This window comes from Triturus cristatus, chromosome 9 (assembly GCF_964204655.1).
Source record: "Triturus cristatus chromosome 9, aTriCri1.1, whole genome shotgun sequence".
NCBI lineage: Eukaryota > Metazoa > Chordata > Amphibia > Caudata > Salamandridae > Triturus > Triturus cristatus.
This window is the reverse complement of record NC_140592.1, coordinates 1,224,344,348-1,224,367,947: the sequence shown is the minus strand read 5'-3', so window position 1 is coordinate 1,224,367,947 and position 23,600 is coordinate 1,224,344,348. Positions and strand designations below refer to the sequence as shown.

The 23,600-nt window shown below is 45.7% G+C and overlaps 1 protein-coding gene across 1 annotated transcript in view; it reads right to left on the bottom strand.

Annotated features, from left to right (window-relative positions):
• Positions 1-326: 326 nt before the first annotated feature.
• Positions 327-23,600, bottom strand: part of PLEKHD1 (pleckstrin homology and coiled-coil domain containing D1) — a 223,691-nt gene continuing 200,417 nt past the window's right edge. Inside the window, exons 10-13 of the mRNA XM_085627306.1 lie at positions 15,645-15,777; positions 9,715-9,859; positions 7,680-7,829; positions 327-2,305 (exon numbers count right to left, since the gene is read on the bottom strand). Of these exons, the coding sequence (XP_085483432.1) occupies positions 2,148-2,305; positions 7,680-7,829; positions 9,715-9,859; positions 15,645-15,777 (586 nt within the window). The 3' untranslated portion in view covers positions 327-2,147. The remainder of the gene's footprint in view (positions 2,306-7,679; positions 7,830-9,714; positions 9,860-15,644; positions 15,778-23,600) is intronic.

Below are 23,600 nucleotides of genomic sequence, written 5' to 3'. Positions count from 1 at the left end.
TAAGGAGGAGGTTTTATGCGTTGGAAAGGTATTTGTGATTGAAGGCACAGGGGCCTCACTTTGTGATTCCTCATGGTGTGAGAAACACTTGTAGTGATGCTTTAACCAGTAAATAAATGCAGCATTAATTGGCTTCTTCCAGTGGCAATGTTTCAAGTAGCCACCAAGAATTGATGCGCTCTCCCACCATTACATGGGTCGGGGGCATGCAGCACCAGGGGCCTAACCTCCAGTGGCACTTGGACCCTCATAGAGGCTAATTTCAACACTAAAGAAAAGAGAAACATTAGCATTTATATATCATTTATTAGTGACACAGTGGCAGAAACACATTTATTTATTATTCATTTGGTTATGGAGAGTAGAAATGTACACCCATTTAAAACCCAAAGGCAAGAATACTGAAGAGGAAAGTAAGGTGTGGAAACCAGACCCTGAAATGTTTTACAAGATGGCAGAATGAAAGTGAACCATGCGATTGGTCAGGATGGATCACAAGACCTTACAGTGCAACCAACCCTCCAATGCGCCGCTAGCTGACTGTGAAGCACTGGCCAATGATGAACGTGAATGGGCGGGCTAATGACAGTGACCCTGACAAAGACGGTGAAAAAAAGCAAGAAGGGTCGAGGAATGATTATGCTTATGTTCCTAAAGACGTCACAGGGCACCTGTGACTGTGAATTTCCAAGTCTCCTGTGTAGCATTTTCAAGTCTAACCAGGTTCAATGAGTCCCACTGGAGAAATATTCCCAAGTTTTTATTTAAGCAGCTGCACTCCTCAGAATGTGCAACATATCCTCAATAAAATATAATTTTAACAGATTGGCACAATAAGTAACAATATGTGTTACTTTCACATGTATCTGTTTCTTTTTGCTCAAATGACTGCCAGAAATGCAAATTAAAAGCAAAGGAATAAGTACTTCATGGGCTCAGGTTCTTTTTTTAGATATCCAAATATGGGTTTTGTATTAGGGTTTGCTATAAATACCCTTTATACATAGCTCCAGCACACCCACTTCAGGCACCCATTCTCACTGCACATCATATCCTGACATTTAAAGGCAGGTGGGAGAAAGTAACGGAAAAGAGCAACACATTTTGTCCAAATCTGTGCTAAAAGGTTTATTTACAGTATCTCCCCAGGTTTCCTTTATTTGCTAATAGCTCGTCTCAATAGGATGTATTGTCCTTATTTATTTAATGTGACAGCTTTAAAAGACTAAATAATTACTGTGTTTAGTATCTCAGCTGGTAATTCCATCCCAGGGAGTGGGTGACCATAGACCCCTTGGGGCACTTCCCTGACTAACAAGGGGCCACCCAGAACTGACCGGTGTATTCACTAGGGACTCATTCGTGATAAAGTCCATAGAGGAGATGTGGTCTAAGGTGGGCAAGTAATGCATCAGTAATTAGAACACAGGTCCTCACCACAGCACCTCTCCTCCTATAGACTGCACAACAGTAGCCTGAAGATAATTGTCAATTTTAGCCCTGAGAGCATTTACATAGAACGAAGGAAAACAACTGCGTAACCTATCCAACATCACACATTAACCATTAACGTTTTTAGCAAACACTGCCTCACTTCTGTCCTAAAGTGATGGCACTCAGGTACTGCCCAGATCTGCATGCTGGAGAGGTGTCATCCACATGTGCGAGAGGAGGAGCGATCTGTGGCAGTCACTCCCCCAACATAGGAGGCCCTCCTCCTTTCAAGAACTAGTGTCACTTTAAAAATAAGTACCTATTGTATTAGCAGTGCTTGTTGTAGAAGCAGTCTGCCTTACTCTTCTCAGTACTGACTTTGCAGACATTCTTAGATCCTCTTCCAAAATGATTAAAGTTACCAACATTATTGCGCCATTTTACTATAATTTTACTATGCTCAGCATGCGGGATTCTTTCAGTCACGTGACTCCAGCCGCCATGTTGGATTCTTGTGATGTGATGTGGCTCGCCGCACCGTTAGCTATGGAAGACAAACATCCCCATCTCATTCTTTGCTCCAAGGTGCAGGCGACGAAGTGTGATCCAGGGTGCTTGGCAGTGTGCCTCCTTCAACGGCAAGGAGCGGGAATACAATACGGGGCCACCAAGCTCCCCAGGAACAGAGGGTGAAGGCCCCAAGACTTTAGGTTTTACTTCTCATTGTCCAAGGATGGGTCCCTTTGCTTCATGAGCTGGTTGAACCTCTCCCGGAAATGCTGGTCCCTGCTCAGTCTCTTTGTGGTTTGCTTCATATCTTCCACGGTGGTGGTATCGGTCGGCGAGGCGATGAAGGACTGGGAGTGCCGCACTGCAACACACAAGCACAGATAAGACACAGAATACCTGCATGCCCAGAAAGGTCTATCGCAGGGCTTAGGGACAAAACACAGCCCAATCCCATCATATCTACAAGTAAGTTGAGTCAGATAGAGGGGGACCCTAGACAGGCCCTGAATATGTTGTGAGGTTCCTCTGCGACTGGGAGTGGCTTGGGCTTGGAAAACATTTTGATGCTATCAGACGCCAACAGTGCATTTGATATCTTGGAATCCTTGACATACCGTGCATTTCATTGGGACATTTGTTGGGGTTAGTGTGCACATGTTAGAGTTCATTGTACATGCCATATGGACATATACACAATATGAAAAAACTGCAAAACAGGTAAACACTGCAGCTAAACACAGGAAGACATCCATGCCAAGGAACAGGGAATGATTGGAGAAACAGAACCACAGTAATTGGTTATTCACAGAATTTAAAGTACAAGTTGGCATGAACTGCTCGCACTACTGAGCTTTCTTCAGGTTGGTTCAGGAAACTGCAAGACTCTGATCAGCCAGACAACATCATACATGATGGAATGGGTGATTTTAGGAACATGAATGTGCACCTTGTGTTCCTAAATTGAAGATGGAAGGACATTCAAATACAGAAACATAAATAAAATTTTTACTTGAATTAGTAGTACTAGTTAGACCTGGGCGGTGAACTCAGCTCCGTTCGTGGACTTTGCAGAGTTTTCTGCACTCCGCGGAGCATGTGGAGTTCCCAAAAACTCCACTCCACTTCCTCGTTCGCGCTCACAAACGTTAAGTTTGTGATCGCGAGCGAGGAAAATCCAGCACTAGACCACCTCCCGGCGATATTTCTCAAGATGGGAGATCGCGGATGGTCGCGACCACTCACGTTGAGAAACCAAACGTTGCAGTGAGGAAGCTGCCTCTCAAGCAGAAAACCTACTCGTGGGGCAGAAACAAGCAGCGCCCTTTTGCGCTGCACATGGTGGTGTTCAAGCTGATTTTCCAGCACGGGACAAAACCCGGGAGCTAAAAATCAGCGTGAACGGCGCGACCTAACACACTGTACCGCTTGCGGAACTTCGCGTAGCGCTGTGGAGTTTTTTGGTCACTCCACCCAGGCCTAGTACTAGGTTGATTAGCAAAGAGAGATTAAGAAATATAAGCAAATAAAGTAAGAATGGGTAACATTTGTTTAGAACTACTGGATTGTAAATAACAAAAAGTATTTAATGACAACGCACACTGTGTAAGTATACCTCGTATGTATAGATGTATGCACGTGCTATGTGTAGAGTGCAAAGCTAGCCGAAAAGCAGCAAAGCGTTGTACAGGGTCACGGGCAAAGGCACAGTCAATGAGTGATTGGAACAGTAGCTGTATTCTGAAAGTGGTGGTGGGCCGGTACTTTATCTTGGAGTGGAGTTCTTTAAAGAGGCGTGCCTTCAGTTCTTTCCTAAACTGCAGCAAGGTTGTGAAGGTCCTCATAGATCCGCGGATCCGGGGTGCATGATATTATCAAATGTGAAATATGTTTGAATGAACCTAAATAGCTCAGACTCAAGAGATAGTGATGCAAACCTTGTGCTTGTCCAGCCTGCAGTTAATCCCTTAAAGGATAAAGAGGACAAGGTAATAAGGAAATGTACTCCGGCTTCGAGATATCAACTATGTATATAACACTGTGCAATAACGTCAACCACATGTCAGGAGAACATATATGACTGGAGGAGTATGTAGAAATGTGTATGTGATGCTGTTAGGAGTAGTCATGTATGTATAGGTATTTATATAGCGCCGATCACCACTACGGGTATCTCAGCGCTGTACTCATACCGCTGAAGGAACCCTTCCTGGCTTTCCATGTGAGGTGTCCACTCCTAGGCACTCCCATGGTGAGGCCAGGCATCCCAGCGCTGTTGGGGCGATTAAGCAAGCTATTGCCCAGAGTTGCAGCGTGGGGCCCATGATTAGAATAGGCACTGAGGCGAGAATATCCGGTCCGCGGAATTTATAGCCCAAGACCCTGCCGCGACGGGAATCGAACCCTGGTCCCGGACCAGTGCTCTGCATCGAGGTCTGCCGCTCTAACCATTGAGCCACACTTCTCCACTAAACAACCATGCTGTCATTTTAATGCAGGAATAGTGAAGACATATTTCATTTATGATGCTGATGATGAACTTCAGGCTGAGCGTTCCATGGATTTTATCTTAAAGATCCTATTGGTCCACAGCGAAAACATGAACCCGCCCACTATCCATAGTTTGCTTATAGAAATCATGGTACAAAGTGTCATATGATGATCATCACTAACAAAAATGACAACAAACATTAATTAATGAACTTTGACCCAAGAAGATCTAAAGAAATACATTGTCAACAGAAAAATGGAAAGTTGACTAAGATAGAATTACACCCACCAGCTGTTAATTACCTACAGCGTGTGTATGTTATATGTAAGGTTCCCTGTTTTCCTGATTTTTACAGATAAATACAGATAGAAAACCATTGATTTTCTTGTCTATATTTATGTTTAAATGTGGATAAAATCTGAAATTGGGTTGCTTTTTGAGTGATTCTAAATACTCTCCGACATGACTGCCAGCCCAAGAGCTGTGTGTAATGATAGGTATGGTGGGTTAAAAAAGAAAAGAATTTTAGAAAAGAGACTTAAAAAGCAGTAGATAAGCACAAGGATGAACTGAAGTACATTTATTTATCTTCTGCCGGTATTCATATCACTGAAACCTGACAGGCATTGAAGCATGATTGCATATTTATTGGTTAAAAAAAATATGGGAATATGCCAGTTTCAGCTTCATTTGTTTAAAAAAACAACAAAATAAATATTGATAAATACAGATAAAAATAGCAACAACAAAAAATAAGGATAAATACAGACGAAAATGTAAAAAACAAAAATCCAAAAACCGGGAAACTTAGTTATAGGTTCCCCTATCTTAAATATTGGTAAGCCTTTAACTAAATTCTGTAAAGCACTTTGCTCCTCTAGTGGGTATGGCTGAGGCGATATAAAACCGCAGATAGACAAATAACTAAATAAAAATGAAATACTCTCCAGATATAAGAGTATTCTTTCTGGCTCTAAACTGTATCAGTGTACAAAGTGAGATAGATTGTTTACAGATGGATCAAAGCTACGTCTACAGAATCCATACTGGAGAGAAACTGTATCGATGCTTACTGGGTGGCTAATGAACGCTTAGCACGGAACATGCTCCCCACATCAAAATATTCATACTGGCAATAAACTGTGTCAGTCTATACAGGTAAAGGCTTTGGCGATAGATCAAAACTCTGTATACATCACAGGATCCATATTAGGGAAAACCCATAGAAGTGTTCCATGTATGGGACATATCTTTTTCTGGCGCATAAATCTTTAGAGACATCAGAGCATCCATACTGGGGAGAAACCATAACAGTGCTCAGTGTTTGGGAGACATTTCACTCAAAGCTCAGTTACTCACAAACCTCAAAGAAACCATGCTAGGAGGAAACCATAACTGCCCTCAACCACATAACCACAACATTCACATCTCTACAATATCAGTATCCATCCTGGACCATGGAATGTTCGGAAAGCTTCAGTCACTCATGACAGTGGCCTGTGCTCCGAAGGATGCGCATTTGCGTGAAACCATACCAATGTACCGTTCGAGGAAATATTCCTTGAAGGTCAGAACATCTACAAGATTAAAGAATGCATATTGTGGAAAAATGTACCAGTACATGGAATATATAAATAATTCTTATAGTTGCCACATGAGTTCTTACGATGCAGTGATGTTCTGTTTATTCACCCCATTTCTAATTGTGTTTCTGAACAATTGTATCCACTCTATGGATGGACATTTCCCCGCATCCCGCTATTAATTGCCTACAACTTATGCATTTTACATCTTTCAATGTCTTAGTTAGCTGTATACCTTCAACTAAATGATGTAAAGCACTCTGTTACCCTATTTGGTCTGGTCAGTGCTATATAGAACTGCTAATAATAAATAAATAATGGAAGCTATAGCATCTGGGACTTTCAATCTGTAATTCTGTGGCCAAACTGATGGGGAAAACCATAGCCTACTACACTCATAAACAGCAGAAATACCATTGGATGTCAGAAAGGCCATTTAGAGAGGCTGCTCTGGTAGTGTCATCATTAAAAGTTACTTAATGTGTATAAAACTTGAATCCCTGAAGTTGCACGGGAAAATGATACACGCTTGTGTAGGTACAAGATAGTTTCTGAAGAGGAGAAGCTTAGAATCCTATCGAGTTGTGTGGACTTTTACACAAGACTTTAGAACCTAGGGCCAGCTGTTTCATAGCTCTGGTCACAAAAACTTGTTGCAAATGTGAAAGTGAAGATGGGGACTATGGTAGCGGGTAGATGCCCACACCACAAGTGCACTGTAAGAAGCAAAAGGGGGTTCCCATTCAAAGAGGAAGGTTTGGCCACTTCACTGAGGACCATCAACAAGGTACTTTCCAGAAAAATTGACCAGATATCATGACCTGGAAAGACACAGAAAAGTTTATGAGAGGCTTATATGGGGCAGTGATCCCTGTAATGGATGAAATGCATGGCAGAGGATTTGAGGCTCTCCCACTGCACAGTAGTGCCCTAGCATTATCTAACTAAATCTGACATTGACCAATCACCTACATGAATGGTCAGTAGAAGGCGTAACCCTGAGGTGAGAGGACACCCCCTAACGAACTTGTGGGACAGAACGTTTGGATGAAACTTGCTGAATCGAAATGTCGTACAGAAGTGACGACAAGACCGGTTTCAGTGGGACAAAGGTATCTCTTTCAGATCAGATGGAACTGGAGAACTCAAATAATGCAGATGCCTTAAATGTATCAAACCACTGATACCATAACCTGAATGGAGCACCACAATTTACAAACCTGTGTAGTCGAACGGCCATTACGGTTTAGGGGTTTTCAAGAACAGGGACATCACAGCTGTCCTGATGCATCAAAGCTACTGAAGATCAAACCTCGAATGTTCTTAACCAACATGCGCACTCACACAGACGCTCAACTCTCTGCTGAAACTTTCTGAAGAGGATAGATTTGAACTTGGTCCTTCAGCGTCAATGGTGGGTCATGTAATCTGGGATTTAAAATCCTGCTTTATTTTGGTAAATTTAAGAGCCCAACAGATAGATTAACCTGATTATTTGTGAATCAATAGAAGGTTCATGAAAGCTGAGTGCATTTTATTAGTGACAGATTTTGGATATGTAGTCCATGATGGTGGAAGAAACCACATGAGGGCATGGCCCTGGCATGTTGATGGCTTTAAAAGAAAGTAGTCAAGAAGTTCTAAGGACGCGGACTGACACTTACACTGTTTCCAGGAGAAGCTGGCCTTTCGGCGGTGGAAGCGGCAGCTCTTGATGCGGCGTGTGACGTCCTTCTGCATGTACACTGCATTCTTCATGATAATGGGCTTCTTGGCATCGAGCTCAGCATTCCGGATGCATTCTTCAAAGAACTCTGCGGGAAGCACAGTACATGTCAGCGGAGAACAAGAAGCAAACCCAGAACAGAGATCAACTGCGGAGTACCCCAAGGATCATCGCTCAGCCCAACGCTCTTCAACATTTACATGCCCCCCCCTCGCCGCCATCTTCAGACAACATGGGCTCAGTATAGTATCCTACGCCGACGACACCCAGCTCATCCTCTCCCTCACTAAGAACCCTGAAGATACCAGACTCAGCTTCCAGGGAGGAATGAAGGACGTCGCAGCGTGGATGAGCAGCAGCTGCCTAAAACTTAACTTCAGAGAAGACAGAGTTGCTCGTCCTCTGATCCGCCCCATCTGCTTGGGACAACAATACCTGGTGGTCCTCCGCCCTCGGAAACCCACCCACGCCGACTGACCACGCCCAGAACCTCGGCATCATCCAAGACTCCTCTCTCACCATGACTCGCCAGATCAACGCCGTCGCCTCCACTTGCTTCAACTCCCTCCGCAAGACATTCAATTGGATCCCCCCTGAAGCCAGAAAAATCATCTCCCACGCAGTCATAACCAGCAGACTGGACTACGGCAACGCCCTCTACGCCGGAATCAACAAATCCCTCCTTCACAAACTCCAGACCATCCAGAACACCGTGGCCCGACTCATCCTCGGAACCCCACAAGACGAGCACATGACCCAACACCTGCGAGACCTCCACTGGCTCCCCGTCGAGAAGAGAATAACCTTCAAGCTGCTCACCCACGCCTACAAATCCCTCCACAACATCGGACCCAAATACCTCAACGAAAGAGTATCTTTCCATGTACCCAAAAGAAACCTCCGCTCTACCGACCTCGCCCTAGCAGAAACACCACGCATCCACAGAACCAGAGCAGGGGGAAGAGCCTTCTCCCACATCACGGCAAACGCCTGGAACGAGCTCCCAGTCAACATCGGACGCTTCCCTACCCTGCACACCTTCAGGAAGGGCCTCAAGACCTGGCTCTTCAGCTGATCCGGAGCTGCACCCCCCCAGCGCCTTGAGACCCTCACGGGTGAGTAGCGCTCTTCATCAACCCCTGATTGATTGATTGATTGATTGAATCCATCTATGTGTCCTATTTAATCCCCAGCAGAAGGAGCTTTAAGACTGGTTCTTGTCTCTGGTGTCCATATCTTTCAAAATGTTGACTTGTCCAGAGTGCAACCGAATGGGACAGACCTCCATCCTGTGCCACATCTCCGAGCCACTGGGTGGCCTCTCCCCAAAACCCTATAGCCACTTGGTTAAAAAAAGGCAACAGGTGCAAATAGCGGCAGACCAGAATTTTGTTACCCTCTAGAATGGGGGTGAAGTTAACAACGTGTCATGGCCGCCTGATTTCCCTATCGAAGAGTCTTCAGCAGAGGATCAATGTTGAACTCTTTTGCATCTTCTGTCTTTCCTGTTAAATTTTCTTCAGAGTCTCTTTTCTTCACCAATGTTTAAGACCACATTTTAAACAGTTTAAAATAATAGGAGTGGTGTATTTCTACGATGTTTACTGGCTTTAATTTTATCTCCAGTCTTGATGGTTACACTCTGCAGCAGACACTCAAGATCAAGGGTGTCTGACTGGGACTGGAGTCTGTAACCTAGAGATGAGACAGGCTTCCCTGCCTAGTTTTCAGTCACCAATCTAATCTAAAGATTTTTATCCACAACACACAGAGACCTCTATGCTTGCAAAACGTCTGAAGGGCTTTAACAACGCTGTTTGCTTTCCACAATAATGTCTACCCTCCCAATGACACCCCTAAACCTTTCCACACAGACACTCGCCATTCTATCATTTTTAGTTGGGTATACCCCAATGTGCTAATGTGCCTAGTCTCATTCATTCATTCATTCAAGTACGAAGTGGGTGACCTACTCTTCAAGTGGGTGACATCCGCTTTCATCTTCTCCTCCTTCTCGCGGTTGCGGTCCTTGGAGTTCAGGCCTTGCTCCAACCTCCGCAGCGCCTCTTCGGCATCCCTCAGACGCCGCTCGAGGTCCATGCGGGCCTTCATCTCCGCCTTAGGCACAGAAAGAAACAACTTTATGCATCTTTGTAGGGCACTCCACAACTCCATAACTAATGTCATCATTACAACATGAGATGGCTCAGTGAGTTAAGAGGTTGCAACTGTATGTGAGTATGTGTGACCTGCAATTCACAAGTTTGAATTCTGGCAGAGCCTTCTCAGTTTTTTATCCTTTCCAAGCTGATACATTACGCACACAATGGTGGAAGTCCCCTGGGATCTGTTACCCGGTTTGTCGGGTCTCAAAGTGTCCGGTACAGGGACCTGCAGCCCCCAGGAACTCCCCACAGCCCTAGGCTCCGTTCGATGGCCCATCATGCAACTTGGAGCCAGGGACGGGGACCCGCAGGCCCAGGGGTACCTCCCCTATTTGCCCAAAATAGGAAGCTTTGACCGGGCCCTGGAACAGCAGAATGGGACAAGGGCTCAAGCTTGTCTCCTCAAGGCCAGCTAGCCTGAAGTGGAAGCATTAAAATGACTAGATGCAGCAGTGTTTAAGGGATATGAAAATGGCGGACTGTTCAGCAGAGAATGGTTCAAGTACTAATTGGAGAATGAGGTGCAATTGAGTCAAAACCATTAGGCGATTTGATAATCGGACTCCCTAGAGGATGAGTGTCTGACCACCTCATACAAAAATGCCTTTAAGCAGCTTTGACTTATTTGCATTGCGTTCTCCAAATACTGCCCTGCTGAACAGTCCACGATTATCATATCTCCTAACGGTTTTGATCCACCTCAGACCTGCTGACCTTGAGGAGACAGGCTCTGGGCCTCGTCCCGTTCTGCTGTCAGTGACTGGCGGGGTCATTCCTTGAAGGCACATCTGTTGTGCCCTTCTCGATCATTTGATGACGTATCTTGATACATTTCCTATTATATAGATTCAGAGCTCTCTTGCTCAGTCCTGATGATGACCTCAGTATAACGGAAGTCGAAACGTCGTCGACAACCAGACTTATATAGACTCCTTTTTTATTTTTTAAATCAATCAAGACAAGAGTCATACGTCTTTTTAATAGCGGTGCACTGTTTTCTACTCCCTTTATCACACCTCACTGTACCTTTCCTTCACTGAAAAGCATGAGCGCTAGTTCTTGTTTATTCCAGTATATATAATTTAAGGATATTTTTGTGCAATAAATTCATTTATTTGCTATAGAAATGCGTGTTCTTGACCCTGTGTACACTAATTGCCTATAAAAAGATTGGCATTTTGTGTTTCCCAGATGGTCAAACTCCGAAAGAGATTTATTTCCTTGTGAACCATTGTTTGTGTAAACATGAGCTGCCACTGTAAGCACTATTGCGTGCCTTGAGGCCGACTCTGCTATTAGAAAGCACTAGGAATGTGGCATCCTATCACTGTAAGCACTATTGCGTGCCTTGAGGTCAGACTCTGCGATTAGAAAGTACTTGAAGCGTGGCATCCTATCCCTGTAAGCACTATTGCGTGCCTTGAGGTCAGACTCTGCTATTAGAAAGCACCAGGAACGTGGCATCCTATCACTGTAAGCACTATTGCGCGTCTTTAGGTCAGACTCTGCGATTAGAAAGCACTAGCAGCGAGGCATGCTTTCAGTGTAAACACTATTGTGTGCCTTGAGGTCAGACTCTGCTATTAGAAAGCACTATGAGTGTGACATGTCATCACTGTAAGCACTATTGCGTGCCTTGAGGTCAGACTCTGCTATTAGAGAGCACTAGGAGTGTGACACGCTATCGCTGTAAGCACTATTGCGTGCCTTGAGGTCTGACTCTGCTATTAGAGAGCACTAGGAGTGTGACACGCTATCGCTGTAAGCACTATTGCGTGCCTTGAGGTCAGACTCTGCTATTAGAGAGCACTAGGAGTGTGACACGCTATCGCTGTAAGCACTATTGCGTGCCTTGAGGTCAGACTCTGCTATTAGAGAGCACTAGGAGTGTGACACGCTATCGCTGTAAGCACTATTGCATGCCTTGAGGTCAGACTCTGCTATTAGAGAGCACTAGGAGTGTGACACGCTATCACTAAGCACTATTGCGTACATTGAGGTCAGACTCTGCTATTAGAGAGCACTAGGAGTGTGACACGCTATCACTGTAAGCACTATTGCGTGCCTTGAGGTCAGACTCTGCTATTAGAGAGCACTAGGAGTGTGACACGCTATCACTGTAAGCACTATTGCGTGCCTTGAGGTCAGACTCTGCTATTAGAGAGCACTAGGAGTGTGACACGCTATCACTAAGGACTATTGCGTGCCTTGAGGTCAGACTCTGCTATTAGAGAGCACTAGGAGTGTGACACGCTATCGCTGTAAGCACTATTGCGTGCCTTGAGGTCAGACTCTGCTATTAGAAAGTACTTGAAGCGTAGCATCCTATCACTGTAAGCACTATTGCGTGCCTTGAGGTCAGACTCGGCTATCAGAAAGCACTAGGATTGTGACACGCTATCACTGTAAGCACTATTGCGTGCCTTGAGGTCAGACTCTGCTATTAGAGAGCACTAGGAGTGTGACACGCTATCGCTGTAAGCACTATTGCGTGCCTTGAGGTCAGACTCTGCTATTAGAAAGTACTTGAAGCGTAGCATCCTATCACTGTAAGCACTATTGCGTGCCTTGAGGTCAGACTCTGCTATCAGAAAGCACTAGGATTGTGACACGCTATCACTGTAAGCACTATTGCGTGCCTTGAGGTCAGACTCTGCTATTAGAAAGCACTATGAGTGTGACACGCTATCACTGTAAGCACTATTGCGTGCCTTGAGGTCAGACTCTGCTATTAGAGACCACTAGGAGTGTGACACGCTATCGCTGTAAGCACTATTGCGTGCCTTGAGGTCAGACTCTGCTATTAGAAAGCACTATGAGTGTGACACGCTATCACTGTAAGCACTATTGCGTGCCTTGAGGTCAGACTCTGCTATTAGAAAGCACTATGAGTGTGACACGCTATCACTGTAAGCACTATTGCGTGCCTTGAGGTCAGACTCTGCTAGTAGAGACCACTAGGAGTGTGACATGCTATCACTGTAAGCACTGTTGTTTGCCTTGAAATCAGACTCTGCTATTAGAGAGCACTATGAGTGTGACACTCTATCACTGTAAGCACTATTGCGTGCCTTGAGGTCAGACTCTGCTATTAGAGAGCACTAGGAGTGTGACACGCTATCACTGCAAGCACTATTGCATGCCTTGAGGTCAGACTCTGCTATTAGAGAGCACTAGGAGTGTGACACACTATCACTAAGCACTATTGCGTACATTGAGGTCAGACTCTGCTATTAGAGAGCACTAGGAGTGTGACACGCTATCGCTGTAAGCACTATTGCGTGCCTTGAGGTCAGACTCTGCTATTAGAGAACACTAGGAGTGTGACACGCTATCGCTGTAAGCACTATTGCGTGCCTTGAGGTCAGATTCTGCTATTAGAGAGCACTAGGAGTGTGACACGCTATCACTGTAAGCACTATTGCGTGCCTTGAAATCAGACTATGCTATTAGAAAGTACTTGAAGCGTAGCATCCTATCACTGTAAGCACTATTGTGAGCACTAAGAGCATGGCATTCCATCATTTTTAGCACAATTGCGTAACTTGAGGTCTGACTCTGTTGTTAGAAATCACTAGGAGCCCGGCATACATTCACTGTCAGCACTATTACCTTCCTCAATGTCAGGCCCGATATTACAACGTACTAGTAACATGTCATGCTTTCACTGTAGGTACAATTGAGGCCTGACTCTGCTATTAGAAAACCCTAGGTGCGTGACATGCTATCACTTTATGCACTATTGTGTGCCTTGAGGTCACACTCCTGGCATGCTATCACCCTGTTGTGTGTCCTCAGGTGAAACTCTGCTATTAGAAAACACTAGGAGCATGATATACCATCCCTCTAAGCACTATGGAGTGCCTGAGATCAGACTCTGCTAAGAGAAAGCACTAGGACCATGGTCCGTGTCATGCTAGAACTGTAAGCACTATTGTGTATCCTAAAGTCAGACTCTGTGATTAGAAAGCACTAGGATTGTGGATGCTTTCAGTGTAAACACTATTGTGTCCCTTGAGGCTAGACTCTATTGTTAGAAAGCACGAGGAGGGAGGCATGCTTGTACTATAAGCACTATTGCGTGCCTTGAGGCCAGACTCTGCTGTTAGTAAGCACTAGAAGCGTGGCATGCTTGTACTGTAAGCACTATTGCGTGCCTTAGGCCAGACTCCGCTGTTAGAAAGTACTAGGATTGTGGATGTTTTCAGTGTAAGCACTATCGCGTGCCTTGAAGTCAGACTCTGCAGTTAGAAAGCACTAGGAGCATGGCATGCTTGTACTCTAAGATGCATTGTGTGCCTTGAGGCCAGAATCTGCTGTTAGAAAGCACTAGGATTGTGGCATGCTTGTACTATAAGCACTATTGCGTGCCTTGAGCCCGGACTCTGCAGTTAGAAAGCACTAGGAGCGTGGCATGCTTGTACTCTAAGATGCATTGTGTGCCTTGAGGCCAGACTCTGCTGTTAGAAAGCACTAGAAGCGTGGCATGCTTGTACTGTAAGCACTATTGCGTGCCTTAAGCCCAGACTCTGCTGTTAGAAAGCACTAGAAGCGTGGCATGCTTGTACTCTAACCACTATTGCGTGCCTTAAGCCCAGACTCTGCTGTTAGAAAGCACTAGGATTGTCGCATGCTTGTACTATAAGCACTATTGCATGCCTTGAGGCCAGACTCGGCTGTTAGAAAGCACTAGGAGCGTGGCATGCTTGTACTCTAAGCACTATTGTGTGCTTTGAGGCCAGACTCTGCTGTTAGAAAGCACCAGGATTGTGGCATGCTTGTAGTGTAAGCACTATTGCGTGCCTTGAGCCCGGACTCTGCTGTTAGAAAGCACTAGGAGCGAGGCATGCTTGTACTATAAGCACTATTGCGTGCCTTGAAGTCAGACTCTGCAGTTAGAAAGCACTAGGAGCGTGGCATGCTTGTACTATAAGCACTATTGAGTGCCTTGAGGCCAGACTCTGCTGTTAGAAAGCACTAGGATTGTGGCATGCTTGTACTATAAGCACTATTGCGTGCCTGGAGCCCGGACTCTGCTGTTAGAAAGCACTAGGAGCGAGGCATGCTTGTACTATAAGCACTATTGCGTGCCTTGAGGCCAGACTCTGCTGTTAGAAAGCACTAGGATTGTGGCATGCTTGTACTATAACCACTATTGCGTGCCTTAAGCCCAGACTCTGCTGTTAGAAAGCACTAGAAGCGTGTCATGCTTGTACTATAAGCACTATTGTGTGCTTTGAGGCCAGACTCTGCTGTTAGAAAGCACTAGAAGCGTGGCATGCTTGTACTGTAAGCACTATTGCATGCCTTGAGGCCAGACTCTGCTGTTAGAAAGCACTAGAAGCGTGTCATGCTTGTACTATAAGCACTATTGTGTGCTTTGAGGCCAGACTCTGCTGTTAGAAAGCACTAGAAGCGTGGCATGCTTGTACTGTAAGCACTATTGTGTGCTTTGAGGTAAGATTCTGCTGTTAGAAAGCACTAGAAGCGTGGCATGCTTGTACAGTACGCACTATTGCGTGCCTTGAGGCCAGACTCTGCTGTTAGAAAGCACTAGAATCGTGGCATGCTTGTACAGTACGCACTATTGCGTGCCTTGAGGCCAGACTCTGTTGTTAGAAAGCACTAGAAGCATGGCATGCTTTCAGTGTAAGCACTATTGGTGCCTTGAAGTTAGACTCTGCTGTTAGAAAGCACTAGGAATGTAAAATGCTTTCACTGTAAGCCCTGCTGCTTACCTTGAGGTCGGACTCTGTCTGCTGTTTCTCTGCAGTTAGTTCAGTGAGGGAGTTCTGCAGGGCCTGCGACTGCGAAGAGTAGAACTCGCGCTCCTCCTCCAGGGCCTGGGCCTTCTCCTCGTTGTCCTTCATCCTGCGGCCCAATGAGAAAAGGGACATTTTACTCTTTCTCTCAGGGTTCAAGTCCTAAAAAAAGAAGTGGGGCGGACTCACCAAGATAGGTAGAATGTGTTGTGACATCACCTCGCATGACATCACAGGAAGTGACATCACTGCGTGTGACACCACGGAGCGTGACATCACATGTGGCATCACAGGAAGTGGCATCACAACCCATGACCTCACAGGGAGTGACATCAGATCTTAAGACCTCACATATGTTTAACAGGTCTATCATGAGTACATTTGAGCGCATTACAATATTTAACAAATTAGATTTTGTATTGGGGTTCTGCCAAAATATTGGAGCAACCCGGACGCAAAATCCTGGCTTCAACTTATATATATATATATATATATATAGATATATATATATATAATATATATTTGTAAACCCTTCCACAAAGAAATTGACAAGGAGAAAGGTGGCAGTGAAACTGTTCTGCTTAATTGGTTGCAATGCCTGTATTTTAAAATATCGTATGGAGTTAAGGCACCTGCTGCAGAGATCTTTGTATCCCAGCTAAATCTCTCGAAACAATAAGAATGGTAAGATAACTCTGCAGGAAAACGTATTTACTGGAGCGATCCGTGCTTTGCCTGGTCCGGGTATTGAATCAAAGTAGCATAGAGGGTCACTATGTCTCCATCAAAGCACATTATGTAGCACGCAGACAGATTTTAGGTTTTGTAAAACGGATAAGTGTGTTGCTGCTTTTAAGACAGAGATTATTTTGCTTCTTGCAGTTCATAAATCCTTCTAATATTTCACAGTGAGGTATGAGGGATATGGGGCTCCTACACCTTGTAACCCTCACTGTCTTACGTAACACACCCTTTATTGATGTACATACATATGATTTATTGTCAGTGTATAATCTATACGTGGGATGTAAAGCGCTCTGACACGCTGCATTGGGATTAATTCTATAGCGCTATACAAGAAATGAAACCGAATAGTAGTATTAAAATTGTTGTGTAAATAGAGGGTCAGACCAACACATCTGGCATTCATCCAGCGCCTGCATATCTCGTACATACAGGGACTGAACAAAGCCAAAAGCACTTCTCTCTTAAGTGCCTGTGAAGTGATAGCTGCGAGCCTTTGCTTCCCCTCCATTGCAAGTGTGAGGCTGCAGAGCTCTCAGCCAGGAAACTCCAACAAAAGGAGGCCTGAAGGCCCTTATACTCCTGCTTTTGTTATGGGCGACGCTGGAATCTGTTAACCCTATCTGCAGGGTTCTATTGGGAATAAAAGCAGACAACCTGCAGGCGCTGCTGAAAGTGTCCCGGTGTCAGAAAATTACAACAGGGCGAGTTCTGTGGATTCCTTGAGAGACAGCGAAGAAACGTGGCACTCTGCTGAAAGTGGGCAGCTTTGCAGCAGGGTAGGCTGCGTCCACCCTCTGAAAACAGTGGGCAGATGGCGTCTACCCGCGTGTGCCTTCGACTCGAGCCCTGCTCTCACCATATACATTATTCGCCCTGGCAGTCATCGGTGATAAGGTTTTCAAATCCTGATATCCTTGTGCCAGCAGGCCCATGACACTGCTGCTCCCCACTGTTTGTTTGTGTTTGTTGTGGGGGGGGGGGGCATTAATTAGGGCGATCCTGCAGTGGCAGCTTGTGTGTCACAGAGGGCATTAGGCTCTGGCTGTGGCACCGTGATTCCTGCTCTGGCACATGTGACCCTTTATCTTGCACAGCTGGATGCCAGAGCGTGGAGGATGGGGCGGTGAAGGGGGATTAGGGTGTAAAGCTGGTGATTAATGTATGGTCATATGGTCGTATGCTGATCCGTCTGTGCGCTGGGGCTCAGCCGCAGAGCCAGGGCTTGGGTACAGCACTGAGGTGACACTATCGGGGCATCTCACTCCTGCTTTTTGTGCCCACCCCCCGCCGCCCTCTTCCAGGACTGGATGCCACACCTGGAGGTCCCCGGGGTTGTCACGGAGTCCAATTCGCCAAAATGCCAGGAGTAGATGAAGTGACATCACACACCATTTGACCTCTGATGACATCACGCTGCTGCCTTCAAAGGCCACTTGTTTCTCATTGAGGGGCTGGGGAAAAGGCGAGGTGTGGAAACTACTACACAAAGTAAACAGGGCTTTGAGGCCCCCACTACAAGGGGCCCAAAGCAATCCCTTTTATTTCCCCTCTTCCGAGATTACCATTACTGGGGCCCCAGGATTCCAGGGGTGAGTGAATAGAGGAGATTAGATGTTTTTGGGAAATAACGAGGGAACTGCTGTGTTTTTTACAGACTTCTATGTTTCCCTGGTGCTTCAGACAGAGATTTCAGGGCAGATTCACTAAATTCTCACGCAACGCCCTGCCGCAGCCTAAAAGTCTGCATTGCGTTGCGTGAGAAGGAGAGTGCAGGACAGCACCATATTTAGAGAAATATGGCACTCTCCTGCCTGCTCCCTCGCGCCAGCGCTGAAATTTGCCGCCGCGTGCCACGCACACATCTTTGCACCTTAGTGAAAGGGTGTCTGTGTGAGTCTAGCATAGGTTTTGTACCGGAAGGCTACCCTTCCAGTACAAAATACTATGCTTAGACTAAGTTTAAAACTTTCCCACTTTGTATGTGTGCTGTACCGCGCAGCACACACAAAGTTGGAAAATAAAGCATTTCTCAGTGATAGCTCTTATCTGAAATGGGTGCTGTTTTTTGCCGCAGAACCCTGTCTACTTTTTTAAAGTAGGGTTTTGCATCAAAACCCCTGGGTGGCTCCATGGGAACACTCCCTTGGCGCTAAGTAATGCACAGCAGCGCTATGCGATGCTTTGCATCACTTTCAAGTGATTTCCCAGTAAATTGGTAAAAAAAAGATTTTGCATAGATCTGCTTAACTTTTGTGATGCAAACACGGCGCAAAATCTTAGTTAATATATACCAAAGTGTGCTTTCAATAGCCCAAATCGCTGTGTGAAGAAAGAATTTATAATTCTGACAGGACCGGTAATGGTTGGTCCCAGCCGATTCGGAATTAGGAAGTCAGTCGTAATGAGGGCCTAAGAGCCCTGTTGCGTTATCTCCAAGACACTACCTACAAAATACCAGGGGCGCCTCCTCCGTTGGAGCAGAGGAGCGTCGCCCCACTGAAATTACACCCGAAGATGAAAAATAAAATGGTAATTCATTACCATCTTGTTTTTCGTCCTGAACCGAGCATCAGGAAGGGGGCGGGGCCGCTGCTGACTGACAGGAGCAGGGAGGAGGGTGGGCTGTTAGTGCTCTTTTCAAAGTGCCCATGTCCCTTTGGCCGTCCGTCTCGCGGCGGCCAGCCAGACATGTTCAATTTGAAACCTCTAATGCAGCTGTCTTAAAACAGCTGGATTAGAGTAAGTGCAGGCCTCCAGGGCTCTGGGGAGTGCCTAGTGAGTCCGCTCCCTCCAATCAGGGTGCTGCTCTCACAGCATGAGAGCAGCGCCAGGATTGGTCCCCACACTGCAGCATCCAGCTCCTCAGAAGAGGTCAGGAGCGGAGGACATTGGTTCAGGTAAGTTTTATTTTTAATATTAATATTTGCGACCCCCTCACCGTGAACGCCAGATGCCACCGTAAAACACAGGCGTAGCAAGGAGAAGAGCAGGAAACCAGAAGGCAAGAAGGGGTGGACCCATGTCTGCTGTCTATGATGTCCTTCAACAGATACAATTTTCAAGGTGTGAATTATAAAAAATAACTAAAACGTGCTAATTTTAATTTAATTTTAATTTCAGTGTTGCAAACCTGGGGTGCAGTGATGTCACGCTGGTCCAGGTCTGACAGGCCTCTCTGGGGATGCATGTGTAAATACTGGTACTTATGGAGTGTAAACCAAAATGGGGAGCGAGCAGGGGTGTTACATAGAGGGGATTCAAAATCATGTATGACAGAACTGGTTTGGGGGATCCCTGGGCACGCCAGGGTTTCTGGGCTCCAACACTAACAACTGAAGCCTTTTACTTTGGTTGTCCTGAGCCACCTTACTACTGGACCCCAAAACAGAAAACAAGGTACTCCCCCGTAGCGCCTGACCCTCAGGGTTACTAGGCCGAAAAGCACAAGACTTATTCAATAAGGTGGGGGAAGGGGTCAGACACTGGGTGCCAGGGCAGCACATTAGTAGGGAATGGGGTCAATGTTCAACCAGTGCTTGTTTTCTCTCTCTCTCTTCTTCTCTCTTTCTCTATCTCTCTCTTTCTCTTTCTCTCTCTTTTGTGCCTTAATTCTCCTGGACCTCTCTGCAACCTGAAGCCAGTATCAAGGAAACAGCCCTAACTAGGTGTTCCCCCTCCTCCGAACCTGCACTCAGCTGGTCATGTTGGGCACTTCTATCTCCAGGTCTGCAGCAATCGCCAGTGGAGTCCACAAGGCTCAGCTCTGTCCCCCATGGGGTTCCACATTTACAGGATCCCTCTCACCAGGGTCCTTGACTCCTACAACCTAGACTATCACATGCACGCCGCTGACAGTCAGCTACACGTAAAGCTTGACAACCGTTCTGGCAACTCGTTGAAAATCTCACACTGAACATCTCAGCTTCACTGGGAGATGCAGAAAAACTGCCTCTGCCGGATCGGTGAGAAGAAGAACATTCTACTAAAGGGATCCGTGTCTCCGACTCATCACAGGGGGTGGGGTTGGGGTTGGGGTGCGCTGGCAGGGGCGTGGAACACAAGGTGAAAAGAAAGAGGTGTCCTCAGACAGGCTCTACCTGCAGAGTCACTCCTGGGGAGGGGAGCAGGAAGACACCAAGGCCTGCCATTCCCTTCAAAGAGAAGTCACTCACACTCTCTAGCTAGAGAGTCCGGGCTCACTCCAGTGGGAGCCACTGAATGTCCAGAGCAAGTCCCAGTCAACAAAGAGCCTGCGAAGGTTTACTTCTGCCTCCGTCCTCTGAGTCATTCATATCTAGCAGTTTCAAGGCACATCACACACACTACACGCTAACCCTGAGATAGATAGATAGATAGATAGATAGATAGATAGATAGATAGATAGATAGATAGATAGATAGATAGATAGATAGATAGATAGATAGATAGATAGATAGATAGATAGATAGATAGATAGATAGATAGATAGATAGATAGATAGATAGATAGATAGATAGATAGATAGATAGATAGATAGATAGATAGATAGATAGATAGATAGATAGATAGATACATGCATGCATGATCTGTAGTGAGCGTTATTCTACATTCTGGCTAGATAGAGGCATGCATGGTGTGCAGTGTGTTTATTTTACATTCTGGCTAGATAGAGGCATGCATGGTGTGCAGTGTGTTTATTTTACATTCTGGTTAGATAGAGGCATGCATGGTGTGCAGTGTGTTTATTTTACATTCTGGCTAGATAGAGGCATGCATGGTGTGCAGTGTGTTTATTTTACATTCTGGCTAGATGGCTAAGATGTTTCTCACTGGAGTGAAGGTGGAGTCGAAAGTGCCCAGCGGGGTTGGAAAGGCGTACATACTAGGAGTTTGGCTACTTTCAGGAGGTTTGGTTTAGCCTCGTGCAAGAATGAGAGGTGATACCAAGCAGCCTGTGAAGGAGAAAGTGGACTCAATGTTGAACCTTAAGGATTTTGAGTTCATTGCTAGTTGTGCTTGGAATCTGTTTCTGGCCACGTTTGTATGAAGATGAATTACATCCTGGCTGGATTTACCTTGCAGTAGGTTCTTGACATCTGTTCTTTGATGACAAAGATACAGTTTATGGGGCGTTCCAAATATTTGTGGGGACTTTCAGGTACCTTTGGGGGCCATCAGTGCTTTGTTGAACTTTGAATCCAGGTAGACAAGGATTATTAGATGGATGAATGGAGAGAGGATAGATCCTTGTGGAGCGCTCCGAGTCACAGGCAGGCTGGTGCTTCTAGCTCTGCCCATCTGGACAACCAGGGCACGTGGCTTTGTTTGCAGAGTTCAAGAACCCATTACTAGATACCCGCATTGTGGAGTGGCAGAAACCTGGGCTAGATCTGCCCATTCCATTCGATATTTCTCCCCAAACTCTGGGCACATGAGTTGAAAATCTTGGAATGGCGAATAACAATACAGTTCTTGAATTACCAGGTCTCCATCTACGCGTTTCTACTGATTCTGGGTACTTTACCGCTCAGACTTACATCTGCAGTGGGCTCCATCAAGTGAGGAGGGGGCCTTCAGACTGTGCAACTACAGGTCTGAATCATGGTGGCATTTTCTGTGCTGTTGTCCCACCCTTGGCGCTCCCAGAAGACTTCTTTTAAAACCTTTATATTTAAAAAGGGGCACCAGTATATGTCGGGAGGCATCGGCCCTCTGCTTTACTTCCCTAGAGATTCAAGTGCTTGCAAGGGCTGGAAAATATGTGAGACTCTTGAACAATCTGTTTTTACCCCCTCCTGCCCCCGCCCTTCCAGTTTCTCCCCCCAAAAAACTTATCACAGACTTTTTTGGCACCCTGTCCTAGTATCCCTGTACCAAATTATTTTATCCTTGACTCTGGAAACCAGTCATGTGATTATAATAGTAACTACAAAACTGCCTCGCCAGTAATTTGTATATGAACTTAAATTTGATGGATTTTTTGTTTCTGCTTTTAACGTGATGACATGTTACTGCAATGGTTTCAGTTAACTGTGCTAATTTACTAAACTAAACTACATCTGCAGTGAACAGGTGGTAAATCTAAGCATGGGGGCAATACCTGTTGGGGTATATCGGAGGACAGGGCAGGCGCTCCTGTGCCTGGGATGGCAGGGCATGCTCCCTAGTGGTGCTGCACGGTTAAGCAGGGGGCAGGGCTGTGTCTGTGACTGCACACCTGTCTCTTCCTTGGAGGTGGCTTTACTGGTGCAAATTTGTAGCTGGTAAAACCGTGCCCAGTGATCCTGCACCAAGTCACCCCAAGAACACCTGGTCACTCGGAATAGTCCCTGGTGGTGTCCCCACCGACCTACTCATGGAGGGGCTTCAAGTATGGTGTCAGTGAATCCAGTGTTCACAGCGAAAATGTTGCTGAGGGTGCAGTGGTACATGGTGATGGAGGCTTCTTAAAATGAAGATGAGGAAGAAATGGATGATCTTTGTGCTTCACCCTGGCCGGGATCCTGGTAGTCATCTGGAAGGTGGTTGGGGTTTATCTGCTCAGGTGTAATACATCACCAACTTTTCTATTTCTTTTTGATGGATGGGGTGTGCATTATGAGCCAGGAGTTGTCTATGTCCTCTGTGTCTAGGGTGGCCTTTGTTACCAGGGAGGGAATGTGTCCTAAAGTAAGATTTTTGTTAGAGTTTTTTTATAGAGCGAACTAGACCTGAGACATCGGATATGAGAACGCTTTACATGAGCACCAGTTTCGTTACAGAAGGACACATCTATTTTTGCCAAGAATCACAGGATGTTGAGCGTCGTTGACAAGACTCGAACCCGGTTTGCCAGCGTCGAGGTCGACCGCTCTAGCCGTAAGGCTACACCCTCTCCGGATATTGGCTTGTGTAATGATAATATCTTATTTGTTATACAGCTCTTCATACAATACAGCCAGTTCTAAGTGCTGGAAATAAAGGGTGTTACTACTACCTAATCAATGGTAATGGCTTAACCAAGGAAGGATGAATAGCTGGATTGAGACAAACAAAAAACCAGAAGAGGGACCCTGAGAACACTAGTTCTGGGGAAAATTCCAATCCAGGAAAAATGCAATGAGAAACATGAGCGAATACCCCCACTACGAGGCACTTTGACCTTTGTTGTCCTAATTGTTTTTTGTATAATGTTTATTGTTGGCTATGTAGTTTCTTAGTTTCTCA